This window comes from Acinonyx jubatus, chromosome X, assembly GCF_027475565.1.
Source record: "Acinonyx jubatus isolate Ajub_Pintada_27869175 chromosome X, VMU_Ajub_asm_v1.0, whole genome shotgun sequence".
NCBI classification, from domain to species: Eukaryota; Metazoa; Chordata; class Mammalia; order Carnivora; family Felidae; genus Acinonyx; species Acinonyx jubatus.
Genome location: NC_069389.1, coordinates 124,033,067 through 124,053,916, shown reverse-complemented (window position 1 = coordinate 124,053,916; position 20,850 = coordinate 124,033,067). Strand labels below are relative to the sequence as shown.

Below are 20,850 nucleotides of genomic sequence, written 5' to 3'. Positions count from 1 at the left end.
CTGCTGGGGGAATAGAAAGTGGTTTAGCCACTGGGGTAAATGGTATGACAATTCCTCAAAAAATTAAGCATAGAATTATCATATGATCCAGCAATCCTACGTCTGGGTATATACCCAAAGAACTGAAAGCAGAAACTCAAATAGATACTTACACACCAATGTTCACTGCAGCATTATTCATAATAACCAAAAGATGGAAACAACCAATGTGTCCATCAATGGATGAATGAACAAAGAAAATGTAAATACATACAATGGAAAATTATTTAGCCTTAAAAGAGAATGAAATTCTGAGACATGCTACAATATGGATGAATCTTTTTTTTCAGTATGGGTGAATCTTGAAGACATTACACTAAGTGAAATAAGACACACACAAAAGGACAAATAATGTGTGACTCCACTTAGAATGAAGTACCTAGAATAGTCAACTTGATAGGCACAGAAAACAGAAAAGTAGTCACCACTCAACATTCTGAATGCATTTAATGCCACTGACTTGTACAGTTAAAATTGTTAGGATGGTAAATTTTATGTTATATGTATCTTACCACAATAAAAAAGTTTTGAGAAGATAATAGTAAAATACCTTACAAAAATAACATATTAAGTCAGCAGGGAGTATGATCAAAATTCAAGTTTCCTAAGTCCTTATGTCGTTTCAGAAGAAATTACTAACTTTAGACTTCCATAGTTTAACTATGCATGCTGTAGTCTCTAGGGAAACAGAAGGATAGCAGAATAGTGTATAACTTCAGAAGTTAACAGGGGGAAAAGTGAAAGGAGGAAAAAAAGAATGTAATTATTGCAAAAGAAGGCCAAAACTGAGGGGGGGGGGGAAACAAAAATAGGAGGGAAGATATCCTATAATAGGAATATCCAAATATACCCATAGTTACATAAAATATACTTACTAAACTCAAGGTAAAAGCCAAGGATTGGGCTTTAGTTGCAGTTAAAATCTAGTCAGCGCAGGCAACCTGCCTTTCCTACTGAGCACCTAAGTATAAAAGCTGGGTCGCATGCCTGAGCAGCTATTAGAACACTGGAAAGTAAGTATCAGCAGGTGGATCAGGAAAAAAATCCCAAATCAGAAGTACCACTGAATTGGCAGTGGATTCATCATTTTTCCCTTCCACTATCCCCACACTGGACTCAAAGCAGCCTAAAACCTGGAAGATATCACTGTTGTACAGATGAGAGAAAACTCCAGAAGTCTAGCTCCGGTCTGCGTGAGAACTTCTAAAGCTCAGAGAAAGTCAGAAAGTCCCCCATACTGTATTCTCTCACACCCCAGATCCCAGGCAATCCTACTTGCTATCTTGGCAGCAAAAGTGGCTTGCAGGGAAAACTGGAAGAGCCAAATATCTGAGGGAGAGAAATGTTCTTCTCCATTAGGGGGAGCTGTGGCTCTGTGAGGGGAGGGATAAAAACTTTTTTTTTTTAATTCTGTCCTACCACCACCACTTGGAACCCTGACTTGTCTCAGTCACAGAAGTGAGGGGTTTTGGGGCCAGAGGAAAAAGAATGAGAGTCCCAGGAAACTGGAAAATACTGGAGAGAGAGCAGAGATACAAAAGCACAGGGAAGCTGTTTATGAACTACTGGGGTCATGGTCCGCTTCTCCTCACCCCTGCAGGGGTAGATCTGATCTTTATTTATTAACTTTTTTTTAAATCTTAATTCCAGTATAGTTAACATACAATGTAATACTAGTTTCAGGAGTAGAATTCAAAGATTCATCACTTACATACAACACCCACTGCTCATCACAACATGTGCCCTTCTTAATACCCATCACCCCTCCAGCCCATGTCCCACCCACTTCCCCTCTAATGACCATCAGTTTGTTTTCTATCAGTAAGAGTCTGTTTCTTGGTTTGCCTCTCTTTTTTCCCCTTTGCTTGTTTATTTTCTTTCTTAAACTCAACATATGAGTGAGGTTTATGGTATGGTATTTGTTTTTCTCTTACTTATTTTGATTAGAATAATACTCTCTAGCTCCATCCATGTTGGTGCAAGGGCAAGATGTCATTCTTTTTTATAGCTGAGTAATATGGATCTTTTCTTTCCTCATATTTTGGAGTAGGGTTCAGAAGAGGTCTGGAATAAGGGATAGGGCTAGGGTAAGGGCTGGAGTGAGGGTATGGGCCTCTTGTCCCTCAGTTCAGAAACCTCTCCAGAGGGATAAGTAAGACGAGAGTCACGGTCAGGGTGAGGGCTTAGGGTTAGTGGTTAGGGGTTAGGGGTTAGGGTTTGGGTTAAGATGACATGACAAGATTTCCTTCTTCTTTATGGCTGAATAATATTTCGTTGTATATACACATCAAATGTTTTATTTTTTCAGATCATGGGTTTAGTTTATGCCTGGAATAAGAGTCAGGGATAGGGCCATGGTGGTGGTATGGGCCTATTGTCCTGCAGTTCAAAGACCTCTACAGAAGGATGAGTTTAGGTAGAGGGTTATGGTCAAGGTGAGAGCTTAGGGTTAAGGGTTATTGGTTAGCAGTTAGGGATTAGAGTAAGGGTCTGATTTAGGATTAGGTTTTTAATTAGAATACTCTCTAACTCATCCATGTCACTGCAAGCGGGAAGACTTCATTCTTTTCATGGCTGAATAATACTCCATGGTAGATATATACCACATCTTCTTTATCCATTCGTATAGAGGGACACTTGGGCTGCTTCCATAATTTGCATATTGTAAATAATGCTGTAATATACCTAGTAGTGCATGTATCCCTTTGCATTAGTGTTTTTGTATTTTGGGGGTAAATAACTAGTAGTGCGATTGCTGGATCATAGGGAAGCTCTATTTTAACTTTTCGAGAACTCTCCACACTGTTTTCCAGACTAGCTGTACCACTTTGCATTCCCATGAACAGTGTAAGAGGGTTCCCCTTTCTCTACATCCTAGCCAACATCTGTTATTTCCCATGTTGCTAATTTTAGCCATTCTGACAGTTGTGAGGTGATATCTCATTGTAGTTTTTGATTATGCATTTCCCTGATTGTGAGTGATGATGAACATCTTTTCATCTGTTGGCCAGCTGTATGTCTTCTTAGAGAAGTGTGTGTTCATGTCTTCTGGCCATTTTTAACTGAATTATTCAGTTTTAGGTGTTGATTTTTATAACTTCTTTATAGATTTTGGATACTAGCCCTTTATTGGATCTGTCATTTGCAAATATCTTGTCCCATTCTGTAGGTTGCTGATTACTTTGTTGATTGTTTCCTTTACTGTGCAGAAGCTTTTTATTTTGATGTAGTCCCAATAGTTTATTTTTGCTTTATTTCCCTTGCCTCAAGAAAGTAATGTCAAAAGGAAGTCAGGGTAGCTATACTTATATCATACAAAATTGACTTTAAAACAAAGACTGTAATAAGAAACAAAGAAGGAAATTATATAATCATAAAGGGGATGATCGAAGAAGATATAACAATTGTAAATATTTATGCATACAACATGGGAGCACCCAAATACATAAAATGGTTAATAACAAACATAAAGAAACTGAGTGATAGTAATACAAATAATAGTAGAGAATTTTAACATCTCACTTACATCAATGGAAAGATCATCCAAACAGAAGATCAACAAGGAAACAGTGGCTTTGAATGACACTCTGGAACAGATTTTTGGGTTTTTTAGAGGAAGAGTGTGTGTAAGCAGCGGAGAGTGGCAGAGGGAGGGAGAGAGAGAGAGAGAGAGAGAGAGAGAGAGAGAGAGAGAATCCCAAGTAGGCTCCACGCTCAGTGTGGAGCCAATGTGGTGCTCAATACCATGACCCTGGGATCATGACTCGAGCTGAAATCAAGAGTCAGACGCTCAACCAACTGAGCCACCCAGGAACCCTGGAACAGATGGATTTAACAGATATATTCAGAACATTCCACCCCAAAAGAAAATTCTTTTCAAGGGCACATGGGAACATTCTCCAGAATAGATATTAGTTCTCAAAACAAGTCTCAACAAATTCAAAAAGATTGAAGTCATAAAATGCAACTCTTCTGACCACAACACTATGAAAGTAGAAGTCAACCACAAGAAAAAGTCTGGAAAGCCCACAAATACATAGAGGTTAAATAACATGCTACTAAACAATGAATAGGTCAAAGAAGAAATCAAAGAAGAAATAAAAACTTACTACATCTTACTCGACACATCTCTGAAGGCAAAGGAAATAAAAGTAAAATTGAACTACTGGGACTCATCAAGATAAAAAGCTTCTGCACTACAAAGGAAACAATCAACAAAACTAAAAGGTAACCTATGGAATGGAAGAAGACATTTGCAAATGATATATCAGATAAAGGGTTAGTATCCAAAATCTATAAAGAACTTACCAAACTCAACACCCAAGAAACAAATAATCAAGTTAAGAAATGGGCAGAAGACATGAATAGATACTTTTTCCAAAGAAGACATCCAGATGGCCAACAGACACATGAAGAGATGCTCAACATCACTCATCATCAGGGAAATACAAATCAAAACCACAGTGAGATACCACTTCACACTGGTCAGAATGGCTAAAATTAACAACTCAGGAAACAACAGATGTTGGCCAGGATGTGGAGAAATGGGAACTCTCTTGCACTGTTGGTGGGAATGAAAACTGGTGCGGCCACTCTGGAAAACAGTGTGGAGGTTCCTCAAAAAATTAAAAATAGAACTACCCTATGACCCAGCAATAGCACTGCTAGGAATTTATCCAAATGATATAGGAGTGCTAATTCATAGGGGCACCTATACTCCAATATTTATAGCAGCGCTTTCAACAATAGCCAAATCATGGAAAGAGCCTGAATGTCCATCAACTGATGAATGGATAAAGAAGACGTGGTTTATATATACAATGGAATACTACTTGGCAATGAGAAAGAATAAAATCTTGCCATTTGCAACAACGTGGATGGAACTGGAGGTTTTATGCTGAGTTATATAAGTCAGTCAGAGAAAGACAGATATCATGTGTTTTCACTCCTATGTGGAACCTGAGAAACTTAACAAAAGACCATGGGGGAAGGGAAGGGGAAAAATAGTTTCAAAAGAGGGAGGCAAACCCATACGAGACTCTTGAATACAGAGAACAAACTGAGGGTTGATGGGGAGTGGGGGAGAGGGGAAAGTGGATAATGGGCATTGAGGAGGGAAGTTCTTGGGATGAACACTGGGTGTTGTATGTAAGCAATGAATCATGGGAATCTACCCCCGAAAACAAGAGCACACTATATACACTGTATGTTAGCTAACTTGACAATAAATTATATTTAAAAATTTTTTAAAATAAAGTTTTAGTTAAGAATATAAAAAAAATTACATGCAAACAAATGAAAGTTAAAACACACTGGTAGATCTGATCTCAATGAGCATACCAAAGAATGATCACAGGGGAGAGACCAACACCCAGATCCCAGGCTGACTGTTGGGCGGTGCACATGCAGGAAGGGCCAGAACAGTAGCGCAAAGGCTGTGGAAAGTGGGCTAACCCTGGAAGCACAGGCCAGAGAAGGAGGCAGAATGTGCAGCTTATGCCTGATCAGGTCATATGCCTGCTACAACACAAGTATTAACATTCTTCGTAAAACTTAACAAGATCTGGAGTCAAAGTCATAGGCAAAATGTCCAGGATGCAATGCAAAATTACTTGGTACGTGAAGAAGACCATGAATGTGTCAATTTGCATGACAAAAAGGTAATCAACATACGCGAATGATAAGATGACACAGATGGCGAAATTATCTGACAAAGACTTTAAAGTGGCTATTATATGAGAAAGAATGAAATATGGCCCTTTGTAGCAACGTGGATGGAACTGGAGCGTGTGATGCTAAGTGAAATAAGCCATACAGAGAAAGACAGATACCATATGTTTTCACTCTTATGTGGATCCTGAGAAACTTAACAGAAACCCATGGGGGAGGGGAAGGAAAAAAAATGAGGTTAGAGTGGGAGAGAGCCAAAGCATAAGAGACTCTTAAAAACTGAGGACAAACTGAGGGTTGATGGGGGGGTGGGAGGGAGGGAAGGGTAGGTGATGGGCATTGAAGAGGGCATCTTTTGGGATGAGCACTGGGTGTTGTATGGAAACCAATTTGACAATAAATTTCATATATTAAAAAAATAAATAAAGTGGCTATTATAAAAATATCTGACAAAGACTTTAAAGTGGCTATTATAAAAATGCTTGAATGAGTAATCATGAACACCCCTGAAATAAAAGTTAAAATACAAAGCATCAGCAAAGAGACAGAAGAAACAGGAAAAAGCCAAATGGAAACTTCAGAACTGAAAAATGCAATAATTGATATAAAAATGCCCAATCAACAGACTCAATATCAGAATGCAGATGACAGAGGAAAGATTCACTGAACTTGAAGACAGACCAATAGAATTATTCATTCTGGAGAACGGAAAAAAAAGACTCAAAAGAACCAAAAAGAGCCTCAGGGACTAGTGGAAGAACCATCTAAAGGTCTAATATTTGTGTTCTTAGAGTCTCAGAAGGGGAAGAGAACGACTGGAGTGCTGAAAAGATATACAAATGCATATTTAAGAAGCTGTACAAACTAGAACAGAACAAATCCCCCAAATCCATGCCATCACATTAAAACTTCTGAAAATGAAAGACAAAATATATTGAAAGAAAAATTTTACAATATCTATAGGTGAACAAATGATTCAGATGACTGTGGAGTTTTCATCAGAAACCATGGGGCCAGAAGGAAGTGGCCCATTTTTTCAAATGCTGAAAGAAAAGAACAGTTACTCCAGAATTATGTATCCAGTAAAAGCTGTTTTAGTAATAAAGGTGAAATGAAGCCATTCTCAAATGAAGGAAAAATAAGAGAATTCATAGCCAGAATTGCCAGAATTGCTAATCGATGTTCTTCATATAAAAGGGAAATTATACTAGCAGGAAACTTGGAATATCAGGAATGAGGGAAGAGCAACGGAAATGGCAAATATATGAGTAGATATTATATAGGCTATCCTCCCATTCTTGAGTTCTACAAAAGGTGTAAGATTGATCGGTCTTCTGAGTGTAACGTATGTACAGACAACTCTAACGTAAAAAAGAGGAAGATAAGGGACCTATATGGTGCTAATGTTTCTACATTCCAATTGAAGTGGTAAAATTTTGAATCTAATGGACTGTGAAAAGTATGTGTTTTGTACCTGCTAGAGCAAACACTAAAAAACCATACAGAGAGATATAGTCCAAATCACAACATATAAATTAAAATGAAATACTATTCTAAAATATATTCAAAGAACCCAAAAGAAGGCAAGAAAGAAGAAACAGTGGAACAACAATGACAATGAATAGAGGGAACAAACAGAAAATAATAAAATGTCAAACCTAAATATAAACACATCAGGATCTAATTGACATTTATAGAACATTCCACCTAACAACAGTAGAATACACATCATCAAGTGTTCATGGAGTGTCACTAAGATAGACCATATCCTGTGTTATAAATCAAAAGTTAATAAATTTAAAAGAATTTAGAGCATACAACATACTTTCTCTGACCATAAAGGAATTAAACTAGAACTCAATACTAAAAGCATAACAAGAGAATCTTCCAACACTTAGAAATTAAACAACATACCTGTAAGTAATCTATGAGTCAAAGAGAAATTAAAAATATATTGAACTGGAAAAAAATGAAAGTAAAACATCTAAATCGGGGCCTAGCAGGAGTTTTATACCATTAAACAATATATTACAAAGAAGAAAGGTATTAATCAATAATCTAAACTTCTATCTTAAGAAACTCAGAGGAGAAGAGCAAAATAAGCTCAAATCAAACAGAAAGAAGGAAATAACAAAGATAAAAGCAGAAATCAGGAGGCGTCTGGGTGGCTCAGTCGGTTAAGCATCCAACTCAATTTTGGCTCAGGTCATGCACGATCTCACAATTCATGAGTTTGAGCCTTGCATCGGGTTCTGTGCTGAGTGTGAAGCCTACTTGGGATTCTCTCCCTCTCTCCCTGTCTGCCCCTCCCCCAGTAGCACACACATGCATGCACACTCTCTCTAAAAAATAAAAAATAAATTTAGAAAGCAGAAATCAATACAATTAAAAAGAGAAAACCAGTAGAGAAAATGCAATGAAACTGAAAGTTGATTGTTTGATATAACTGTAACAAGCTTGATGAAACAGAAGATACAACTCACCAATATCAAGAATGAATGGAAATCACCAGACTTTGTAGCCATTTAAAGGAAAATAAGGGAATACTATTAATAGCTTTATGAACCTAAAGTTGACCCAAACTGTTAATGTTTTTTTCATTTCTTCCTTATTATTCCGAGCCCAAAACCTCCTTGCTGTGACCTTTCTAGGTCCTTAGCCATCTGTGTCCTCCAGGAAGCAGTGCAGCCACGCCTTTCCTCAGCACATTTTGAAATTACTTCTTCCTGTTTCCCAAAACCTCTCAAAATTCTCACTCCTAGAACACACCTCAGCTGCATATTAGGAAAACCGAAGTCACTAGGTGCTCAAGAGTTAACATACGGTTTGTTATATCATTGGACCAATATTAAAGCAAAATCATATAAAAATAGCACAGGTCCACATCCTTAAGCCCTTGGGGCCAAATGTGCTTTGGAATTCAAAATGTTTTCTAATTTTTGGAAAAATAATTTAGAAATTACACAAAGACCATACTAGTAACACCCTGGGGGCTGGGGGGCTGGAATAGTACCCTGTAATCTAACACATTAATATTTCTGCAGCAAAATCCAAATGCAAAATTTAGGTGTGAATATCTATACTTCCATAAATAATGATGACAGCCTCTTTGTAGTTCAGGTAAAGTTTTGCAGCCAAAAGAGTTTGTTGCGAACTTAACAACAACAACTAAAAACTTGCTTTCTGGAGCTTTTTGAATTTTAGAATTGCAGATAATTTATTGGGGACCCATATTTCAACTTTGAACCTATTAGCAACCTTCTCTCAAATCTCTCTGTCTCTCAAATCTTTGGATCTACTACCACCATTCTAGCATTCTAGGTAATAATACGTAAGAAACGTTACCATGTGACGTACCAGAGGAATGGAAACATGGTTCCAGATGGTTGATGTGCACGTGTAGGTATTCAGCTGCCACTTCATTCCACCAGTAATTTCCTTGTCTGAAGTCTGAGGCCACTTCATGTCAGATCTAAGATGGGATTTATAAATCAGCCCACTCTGAAGAATGACAAATCTACCATTTAAACATGAAGTCACAAAACAAAGCCAAAAGAAGCCCATTGGCTGTTTTGTAGATGAAATTAAGTTATCATTACAAAACTAAATGTTTCTGCTGGGTTTTGAGTTCACGAAAAGAATTCAATGGTAGCAGTTATGCATAAAAAAGTGACTTGAGTGAATACATTTTATTCTAAGCTATTTTAATAGTTTATCTAGAGAAAAAACTAGTATTCTCCCAGGGTGGTAGGTCGAAGGGGCACTAAGGTAAGAGGCAGAAGTGTTGAGTTCTGAGCCCCACGAGGCTATTCACTAGCTGTGTAACCTTCATTAAGGAACTCCTTTTCTTACTTGTAAAATGGGATTTACCTATCTTCTTTACGAATTAAAGTTATTAGGAGAATAAATAATACTAGATAGAGAATATTTTATAGAAATATGATAATAGAAAGAAAAGGAAACAAATGCTTATGTTCTTGTCCTGAAAGCTCCTGTTTATTCCATATTTGTCATTTGACTTATATAAGTTTAATTTTTATCTAAGTGATACGGAGTTTAAAAAGTCAAATAATACAAAAAGATCTAAAACCAGAAACATCAGTCACCACTTCCCCTTCCCAAAGGTAGCCACTCTTTTCTTCATGGTATTTAAATCCATAATTCTAAAAAAGAATGTCTATACTACTATATCTTAATTGATAAGTTTAATTTAGAAGTTAGACACTATTGATTTCCTTTGGAAGATTTGTCATTCACACCATACCCTACTTCCCCTCCCACCTTTCCACATCTACATCTTTGAAACCTAGTATAAATATATATATATATATATATATATATATATATATATAGAGAGAGAGAGAGAGAGAGAGAGAGAGAGAGAGGGAGAGAGAGAGAGATGTGTGTGTGTGTGTGTGTGTGTGTGTACACCTTATATATGTAAATATAAAAACACTACAGAGGTTAATAGCCCTGACGCTAGAGCAAGACTGCCTGGGTTCAAATCCCACTTCAGCCACTTTCTAACTGTGTAAGGTTGGGCAAGTTACAGAATTTCTGTATCTCAATTTGCTCATATATGAAGTGTGGATTCATTGCATTCATTCAACAAATATCCATTAAATATCTACTAGGTGCCAGGCAGTATTCTCAGTGCTTAGGATACATAAAACAGATGAAAACATCTGCCTTCATAGAGCTTATGATCTAGTGGAAATAATAACTATCTCAAGTTGAAAGATTTTTTTTTCCTGAAGACATCTCTCTTGGAGCTCTATATCCTTCTGTTCCAATCTAACCTGCTCTCTAGGCCAATTGTACAAATATCACCCTGGGATTTCCATTGTTGCTATATTGGGAATTCCTTCCACCTCTCACTTCAGTAGGACTCTGTTTCCCTGAATCCCATGTGTTCCTCTTTCTTAGTTTTCTGTTTTCTTGGAGCACACCTTGTAGGAGCTTCCTGAGCAAAGGTGCATGGTAAGTCCTTTTTTTTTTTTTTTTTTTTTTTTTGCATTTTTTGAGTTTTAAAAATGTCTATTTAACTGTTGCATTTGGTTGGGAGCTTGTCTGAGTACAAACTTCTAGACTAGAAATAAATTTCACTAAAATTTTTAACAGAGTGAAGCATTTTCTTCTAGCTTCCAGTGTTATTATTTTAAGGTCCAATGTTACACTTATTTCTGATCCATTGTTTGTGCTTCATTTTCCTCAATTCTTGACACTTTAACCTTTCAGTTAAATCCCTATAATATTATGATGTTTCAAAGTTCACTTCTGGACCTACCATTATCCTCTTTACTCTCTACCAAGATGAAGAAATCAAGCCTTATGACTTTAACCACCACAGTGTTTAGGGGCGCCTGGCTGGCTCGGTGGGAAGAGCATGTGCCTCTTGATCTCAGAGTTGTCAGTTCGAGCCTCACACTGGGTGTAGAGATTACTTAAAAATACTTTTTAAAAATCTTAAAAAAAATAACTACCGCAGTTTTTAGCTCTAGCTCTAATATCCAGACTTCTATGTCTACCTCTTAGGTGTCTCATACATATTTGAAACATAATATGTCAAAAGAGAACGCTTGATTCAACTTGCCTACTCCAACTGTTTCTCCTTCAATCTCTCCCATCACAATACATGACTTTACTATCCATGCAGCAGCTCAAACCAAAAACTTAAGCAGCATCCCTAATCCTTCTTATTCTGTCAACTCTACCTTCGAAACACGTCTCAGATGCATCCACTTTTCATTACATCGCCTCTACCACTACCATCCCACAGTAGGTGTTTCAGACAGCACACTCCAAGAAAAAAAGGAGGAGTCTATGTAGGTAGCGTAATTTTTAAATATATTCCTAGATTTTATTTGTGAATCCAACCAGGAACCCATGATGCATCGGCAGATCTGTAATTCCTTTTTTAAAAATTTATGTGGTGTTTGCTCCATGCATGTTTCCGCTTCTTGGATGAATTTGTTTATATTTTGCTTGGAAATCAATTTACTCCAAATTTCAAATATGCTGTTGCCACAGTGCTGCATAAAATATTCGCTTTTACTTATTTTAATATCGCCTACATCTGTGGTCATGTCAGCCCTCTCAATTTCATGTTGTTACACTTTTACATGTCCTTTTCTGTTTAGTCATGGGAGCTTATTTTATTAGACTTTAAAAGGAAATAATTTTTGCATTTATTTTTGTTTGCAATTTTACTAATTTGAGCTTTTATCTTTATAAATTTTATCTAATATATTTTTTATAATTTTATATAGATTTTCTTAAGACAAAAACTAAATGTTTATTAATTTCTCTTTTTTGGCAATGATGAAATTTTCCTCTGAGTTTAGCTTTCAACAGTTTGATAACTTTCCTTTGGCTTTCCTCTTTGGCAAAGTTATGGGCTATTTATTTATTTATTTATTTAAATTAAAGTTAGTTAACACACAGCATAGTATTTGGCTTCAGGAGTAGAGCCCAGTGATTCATCACTTACCTATGACACCAACTGCTCATCCCAACAACTGCCCTCCTGAGTGCCCATCACCCCTTTAGCCCAACCCTCCACCCACCTCCCCTCCAGCAACCCTCAGTTTGTTTTCTATACTTCAGAGTCTCTTATGGTTTGCCTCCCTGCCTGTTTTTATCTTCTTTTTCCTTCCCTTCCCCTATGTTCATCCATTGTGTTTCTTAAATTCCACATGAGTGAAGTTATGATACTTGTCTTTCTCTGAGTTATTTCATTTAGTATAATACACTCTAATTCCTTCCATGTTGTTGCAGATGGCAAGATTTCATTCTTTTTGATCGCCAAGTAGTACTCCATTGGATATATGTACCACACCTTCTTTATCCATTCATCAGTCAGTGGACATTTGGACTATGTTTTTAAACTTATAAATAGTTAAGATCCATGGTCAACTTTTTATTAATGAGTTATGATTTCATTAGATTATGACAGAATATAGCCTGTAAAATTCTGTAGTTTTTTGCCAAGGTGTGATTGCTTTGAAGAAAATGAACATTCCGTGTGTGTGTGTGTGCGTGCGCGCACTCAGGTTTATTATTTATTATGCATTATTCAAATTCCTCTATGTCCTTACTCACGTTTTGCTTACTAGATCTATCCAATAATGAAAGAGGTGGTTTGAAATCACTGCTTATAATTGTATTTTTCTTAAATTCTCCATGTATTTCTAATAATTTTTGTTTCGTGTATTTAACTTTGTGTATACACAAAATAGTGCCTCCATAGTGTCTTTTATCATTGTAATGGTATCCCTCCTAATCTGTGTAGTGTTTTTAAACTTACATCCCACAGTATTTGTTGTTAATATTATCACTTCTGCCTTCCTTTGGTTTTCATTTGCCTGCTTTTGGAAGTTTTTTTGGCTGAAAATGTGGGGATTCACTCACTGAAGTAACACTGACTATCCTAAAATGCCGAGAAGTTCCAACTGGTGGTTTTACAGCCTTTGTTTAATAAAATAAAAAATAAGTATTAGTCACTTGAGTCTATATAATAAAGAAAAGAACCAAGAGTACAAAACCACCAGGAATGCCTATGTTTAAGACATGCTTAGAAAAACAGATCCTCCAGATGAACCATTGAAGGGATTGTCAGAGGGGTAGGAGGAGAACTGTGTACACTTTCACCACAAGCATCGCCTACGAAAATGGGGATAGTATATAACAAATTCTCTATATTAATTATTGAAGGAAAAAATTCTCATATTATAGAGTTTTTTACCAAATGATTTCTATATCGAATCTAAAATAATTACTTTTTTGGTTGTTATTCTCATGAGTCTCTTCCTCTAACGTGTATGTTAGTATTGCTGTACTTTTTCAATACTAAAATCTTACTTGTTGACTGGACTTTCTCCGAAGTTAAGATCTGTTTCATAAAACAAACAAATTTCACATTATTTTTGTATACTTTTTCTTAAAATAAATTTAAATATGAATATATATACATATATATAATATTAATTTAAAAATAGATGCTTACTTCCTGCAAGGCTAGCAGGCAAGCCATCCAGATTGTTTGCAATGGTTTTTCCACCTTGCTGTTTGGCTCCAACACGTTTGCGGACTTGTGAATATAATGTTTGTTATAATATATCATATAGGGAAAATAATCTGAAAATAAGAAACAGAATTAGATGAAAACCTAAAGCAAATTTACATCAACACAGTAATGATATATATGTACCTCCCATTACAAAATAATAGCACATAAAATTATTAGGTTAATGACTATAAATAAAGTCATGTTAAATTACTCATTAAATACATTTTAATTGAGCACTTCTTAGATACCATACTCAGTGCTGAAGATACAGTGAAGAAATAAGAAAAAACTCCCTGCCTTCATGCAGCATATATTCCATTGGAGACAAAATAACCAAGGTAAATGAAGTATATGTTAGCTTGTGGTAAGTGCTAAGGGAAAAATATCAGAGAGAAAGGTATGATATGTCGGTAGGGGAGGGGTATTTAAGTTTTAGATAGGAAAAGTTCACTGAGAAGGGGACTTTTAAGTAAAGACCTAAAGTATATGAAAGTAAACCATGTGCATCCAGCAGAAAGAACAGCATGAACAAAGGCCCTCAGGAATAATAATGAGGCAAATGTGTCTGAAGTTAGAGTAATCAAAGGGGTCAGAAAGGCAACTGAGGTCCTTGTAAAGAATTGTAAGGACTTTGCATTTTACTCTGAGGCCACCATCTTAGGCCAACTTCCCTGAGATGGGGAAGCCACTGGAGAGATTTGAACAGAGGAGAGACATGATCTGGTTTTTTGTAATGTTTGTTTATTTATTTATTTATTTTATTTATTTATTTTGAGAGAGAGAGGGTGAGTAGGGAAGGAGCAGAGAGAGAGGGAGAGAGAGAATCCAAAGCCAGTTCTGCACTGTCAGCACAGAGCCCAACGAGGGGCTCAATCCCATGAACCATGAGATCATGACCTGAGCCAAAATCAAGAGTTGGATCCCTAACCGACTGAGCCACCCAGGCACCCCTATCTGATTGGTATTTTAATGAGATCACCCTGTTATGTAAAGAAGGACTGCAGGGCAAGGGAAGAAGCAGGGAGGTGGTCTGAAAGCCCTTGTAGTGGTCCAGGTCAGAGATGATGGTAACGTTAACTAGGGTGGTAGCACTGGAGATAGTGAGAAGTGGTCAACATTTAGATATATTTTGAAGGTAAAACCAACAGGTTTGCGGTAGAGTATCAGAAGCTTAGTTTTAGACATAGTGAGTTTTAGAACCCTACTAGACAATTCAAGTGAAATCACCGAATAGACACTTGGATACCAATTCTGAAGTCCAAGAGAAATGGCTGTAGCTAGAGATACTAATTTGGGGGTCCTTATCACGTAAACAGTGTTTAAGGCCTTGAGCCTGGATGAGGTCATCTAGGAATGAGTAAGTATATGTAAAGAAGAGAAATGAGGATAAATCAGTAAAAAAAAAAAGTCTAAAAAGGAGCCAAGAGTTACATAAGAAGAAAACCAATAGGTAAACTTAAGAAAGTGTATCAAAGAGGTGGGAGTGATGAACTGAGGGGACCCAACAAGATGAAGCCTGAGTAATCACCATCAGATCTTGCAATGTGGAGGTGACTGATGACTTTAATAAGACTCATTTAGTGGTGTACGAGCTAAAAATAGTGCTTAATGTGGTTTATGAGGAAATAAGGGAAATGTTCACACATGATTCTTAGGAACTGTATGAACAAGTGGACAAAATAATCAATGAAGATACAGAGGATCTGAAAAAAAACACAATTAACAACTTCAGCCTAACGGACATACACAGAATACTGTATCTACCAACAAAAGGATGCAGTTTTCCAGTGCACATAAAACTTCTACCAAAAAGAAAAATGATTACATGCTGGGCCATGAAGGAAGTATCAACAAATTCCAAAGGACTGAAATTACAGCGAAGGTTCTCTGACATAATGCAACCAGGCTACAATTTAGTAGCAAAAAAAGATCATTAGAAGATCCCCATATGTCCAAAAGATACATGGAAAGATGCTAAACACCACTCATCATCAGGGAAATACAAATCAAAACCACTATGAGACACCACCTCACACCTGTCAGAATGGCTAAAATTAACAACTCAGGAAACAACAGGTGTTGGTGAGGATGTGGAGAAAGGGGAACCCTCTTGCACTGCTCATGGGATTGCAAACTGGTGCAGTCACTCTGGAAAACAGTACCAATGTTCCTGAAAACATTAAAAATAGTACTACCCTATGATCCAGTAATCACACCACTGTATATTTTCACAAAGAATACAAAAACACTAATGCAAAGGGATACATGTACCCGTATGCTTACAGAAGCACTATCTACAATAGTCAAGCTATGGAAGCAGCCCAAGTGTCCAGTGATAGATGAATGGATAAGGAAGGTGTGGTTTATCTATACAATGGAATGTTATTTGACCATAAAAATAGAATAAAGTCTTGCCATTTGCAATGACACAGATGGAGGTAGTGAGTATTATGCTAAGTGAAATAAGTCAGTCAGAAAAAGACAAATACCTTATGATTTCATCATATGTGGAATTTGAGAAACAGAACAAACAAAGGACAAGGAGAGACAAACCAAGAAATAGACTCTTAACTCTAGAGAACAGACTGATTGATGGTCACCAGGGGGAGGTGGGAAGGACGAATGGGTAAAATAGGTGATGGGGATTAAGGAGGGCACTTGTGATGGGCACCGGGTGTTGTACGGAAGCGTAGAATCACTATATTGTACACTTGGAACTAATATAACACTGCATGTTAACTATACTGAAATTAAAATGAAAAACTGAATAAAAAAGATCCCCATTCCCCATATACATGAAATTTTGAAATGCACTTCTAAGTAACACATGGGTCAAGCCCTGTTCTAAGCATTCTACAGGTACTGATTCATTTATCCTGAGAGCAACCTTATGAGGATCAGGAAGCTGAGGTACAGAGAGGTTAAGTAGTCTGCCCTAAGTCACACAGTCTATGAATGCTAGAGTGAAATTTGAACCCAAGCACTCTGGTTTCATGGCAGGTACCTTTAAACCATTGATTTGAGAGAAAAAGTGGTTTCAGCTGCTCATAGGGTTGTCAGTAGAATCGGTTCAAGCAATGAGGGTCAGGCAACCCATAGGCCTTTGTAATAGCATAGTAGTAGTTCCCCATTCTCCCTACCCTTGACTTGGAATTCACGTTCACATCAGACTGAATCCACAGCTTGTCAAATACTATATTTAACTGTCTTGTAACATCTGTCATAAGTGCTCATGACTCCCGTAGGGACTCAGCAAAGTAGTCATTCTTTTGGAGTATACTATACAAAAATGTATACTCTTTTGGGGTATACTATACAAAAATGTGCCACTTTTGCTATAATATGGTTTCATTCAAAGGACTTATTATGTTCCTCATAGTTTTGGTCAAACTTACCCATTCAAAGTGCAGAAGGTTTGTCCATTAAGAATATATGTACAAAAGAAAAGCAAAAACATTTAAAATGGATACAGTTTAAGTCTTCAAGTTAAATTAAGAACTTTAATTCGAACACATATAAACCCTATGATAATATAGCTCATTATTACTGGATTTGTGACTAGAGGATTAAGTAACATCATCGAAACACAATCACCCATTAAAAAAACAGAATATGGCTGATTATGAACTGTCATGTGCCAGTAAATGTGTAACAACCAGCTCTCCAAGAAAACCAAAAGGCCTGTTTTGTAGTGTTTGTCCATTTCTGTCGTGTAAATACTTCCATCATGGCCAATTTCAAGTTACCAATGTGACATCAACCAGCTTGCAAAATTCCTGAAAATTCAGCAAACTACCGAAGTATGAGGCAAACTAACCTTAAGAGGTTACAAAGGACTTCCATGTTAAGCGTAACAAGGTATCACACTGTATGTGTTTCTTTGTTAAATTTATCTTTTAATTAGTAATTGTTTACATGTACAAAATTCAAGTTACAAAATTGTGTACAATGAGGACTCTCCCACCCATCCTTTCCATGAACCACCAAGTTCTTGGAGGCAGTGCATTTTATTCATTTCTTGTATATCTTTCCAGAAGTATTCTTTAAGAAATTTACAAACATATATATCCTCTTTTCTGTTTTAAAAACAAAGATGGGAGTATACTATACTTTGTGTCACACCTTGCTCATTTTTGATTTAACAATATGTCTTGGAAATATTTCTATTTCAATACATAAAAACAAGCCTCTTATTGTATTGGATATCCCTGTTCATATATCATTTCGCAATCCTGAATATATGCATTGAATAAATTCCTACAAATGAAACCACTTGGTCAGAGACTGCTTCAGGAGGAGGCAGCACACATAGTAGGTGGTTAAGCAGCAGAATAATTAAAGACTCTAATCCTGTTCTCAGTGATTACTGACATAATCATATAATCGAGTTGGGTTACCTGAGAACCAAGCTCTGCTTGTTGAAGTTTTCACAACTGGATTATTTGGGATGGGGGGAATCAATGCGTGCTGAAGACTTAAAAGATTACAAGAAAAATGAGGCATACTGGAAAATAAATAGAATCACATATATCCCACCCAGCTGAGCATACATTTCCTTAATTTAACCATCTATCCATCCACTAATCCATCCATCCAACTATATACTAATTATACATCTGTGATAAAGAGAATAGTCAACAGACTTGTTGTCTAATACAATGTGATAATATAAGTCAATTATAATCAACATAACCTAATAAGTGGAATGAATGAATAATGCATGATCTTTATAGAAATTCTGAAAAATACTGAACAGTAAAAAGAAAAAAGAAAAAATTGAAATCAACTATAATTTTTCCAATCAGAAATAGCTAACAAACATTTGAAGCATTATACCTCAAAATGTGTATTATTTAATTTGTGTATATACACACATATACAGAAGAGTGCAGGTCTGTGTGTATGTGCATATATGTGTGTATACAACACACGTCTTGAATGTTACTATGCACGCTGTTTTGTGGATAAGCATTAAATCCTTGTCTACAACAGTTATTCTCACTAGGGAAGCCTCTAAGGGAGGAAACCAAATTCTGCAAAAGAGGGTTTGTTCCAGTCCCAACTTCTGAGTTTGAGACTCACTCAACATAATAAAAGCTGTTCCCTTGGGAAGCATGTCAGCCTTGTGGAGAGTATGGAATCCCATAAAAGACTGAAAACCTCTATTCCATTTAAAACTGCTACATAGTGTTCCAGCAGGTTCAAAGCCTATGATTTACTTAGTCACTTCCATGTTGTTAAAAGGAAGGAAATTATTTACATAGAAACAAAATTAATTTATATTAAGGCATTTATTAACTTACCTGTAAGGAGGAAAACTGTCATTTTTCTCTTCCAAAGAAGCTAAATGCTGTTTTAGGGCTTCAAGTAAACTGTAGGGTGCCTGAAGATCAAGTTTTTGCGGAAGACTTATTTTCTGATAGTTCTTAGCAAATCCATACTCTCCTACGTCATAAAAAGGTTCTGAACAAAAACTAAGACACCTATATAGCAAAGGTAGTAAAGGTAAATACAGATGACCTTTGAACAATGTGGGGGTTAGGTACACAGACCCTTGTGCAGTTGAAAATCCATGTATAACGTTTGACTCTCCAAAAAGTTAGCCACTGATAGCCTACTATTGATTGGAAGCCTCACCAACAATATAAACAGTTGGTTAATGTAGATTTTGTGTGTTATACATATCATATGTTCTATTCTTACAATAATACCTAACTTTCCTTAATTTTTTCAGTTTTTCTAGGTGATGAAGTTCATCCATGAGTTTTTTCAAATTGCTGCAAATCTCCAAAAAATTTTCCAACCTATTTATTGAAAAAACTCCACATATAAGTGGACCTGCATAGTTCAAACCCATGTTCAATTGCTGCAAGTAAATTCATTATGAAAAGCAGCATCTTGGTGGCAAATAAGATTTTCAAACTATGCTTTTATGTACATTTTTAAAAAAAAAAAAACGACAAAAGGACTGGTAAAACATCTCTCTCTTTTGGGGAAGACATCAGACTTGCAATCATTCATTATGTTTGGTTCCTTCATGAGTCACCAAGTCACTACATAAATTTAAGTAAAACATTAAGCCTAATGGAGAAGAGGGAGAAAGGGAGAGAAGGAAACAGAGAGAGAAAGAAAAAAAAGGGAGAATCTCACTCATATTAGCACATTCAATCATGGTTTTTGGTCTCTGCTGAAATGTCACCTCCTCACCGATATAAAATAGTAGCTACCAATAGTCTCTTTACCCTCACTATGTTTTACTTTTCTTCACATCACTTACCTTCACTGAAACTATAGGTTTCTTTCTCTTTTTTACATTTTATTTATTTTTGAGACCAAGAGAGACAGAGCACAAGTGGGTGAGGGGCAGAAAGACAGAGAGAGAGGGAGACACAGAATCCAAAGCAGGCTCCAGGCTCTGAGCTGTCAGCACAGAGCCCGACACGGGGCTCAAACTCACAGACCGTGAGATCCTGACCTGAGCCGAAGTCAGACACCTAACCGACGGAGCCACCCAGGCGCCCCTAGGTTTCTTTCTATGTATGTTTATTGTCTGCTCTCTTGCAATAGAATATGAGGGTTTGGCACATAGTAAGTGCTTAATTAATATTTGCTAAATGAATGTGGATACATCTTTTCATTCCCAATCCCCATTAAAAATGGAAAAAGTGTGCTTCTTATATAAGATCTGTTCCCAAAGGAGTTTTACATAACCCACCATTTCTCTCCTGATCCAATCACTCACTCTGAAGCACGTTTACTGATAAACTACTACAATACATTAGACCCTAGGGATACAGCCAAGAATCTGGTCCCAGACTTCATGACCTGGGAAGCTCCAGTCTACAGATCTAGGGGAGGAGAACTATCAAAGAATCACACGAATAAATGTAAAATCAAAGTTGTGAAAAGTACTATGAAAGAAGGGTACATGATATTCAGCTAGCGTTTGTTTAAGTTGCGGAATCTGATCACGTCAAGGAGGTCAGAGAAGCAAGTCCTCCTGAAGAAAGCAACAGGTGAGTTGAGATCTGAAGGATCTCCAGAAGATAAGTAGGGTAGTAGGAGAAGAATGA

General features: G+C 36.7%; 1 protein-coding gene across 6 annotated transcripts in view; it reads right to left on the bottom strand.

The window, feature by feature from the left end:
- LOC106984420 (phosphatidylinositol-binding clathrin assembly protein-like) overlaps positions 1-20,850 on the bottom strand; it is a 49,234-nt gene that overhangs the window by 10,405 nt on the left and 17,979 nt on the right. For 3 of the 6 annotated variants that reach the window (XM_053201907.1, XM_053201908.1, XM_015082622.3), the window contains 5 exons: positions 19,081-19,160; positions 18,175-18,251; positions 13,715-13,798; positions 13,570-13,600; positions 9,067-9,181 (listed from right to left, as the gene is read on the bottom strand). In XM_053201907.1, coding sequence (XP_053057882.1) covers positions 9,067-9,181; positions 13,570-13,600; positions 13,715-13,798; positions 18,175-18,251; positions 19,081-19,160 — 387 coding nt within the window. Of the gene's footprint in view, positions 1-9,066; positions 9,182-13,015; positions 13,177-13,487; positions 13,601-13,714; positions 13,799-18,174; positions 18,252-19,080; positions 19,161-20,850 lie in introns of those variants that run through there. The other 3 variants (XR_008289940.1, XR_008289941.1, XM_053201909.1) reach the window with 3 other exon arrangements.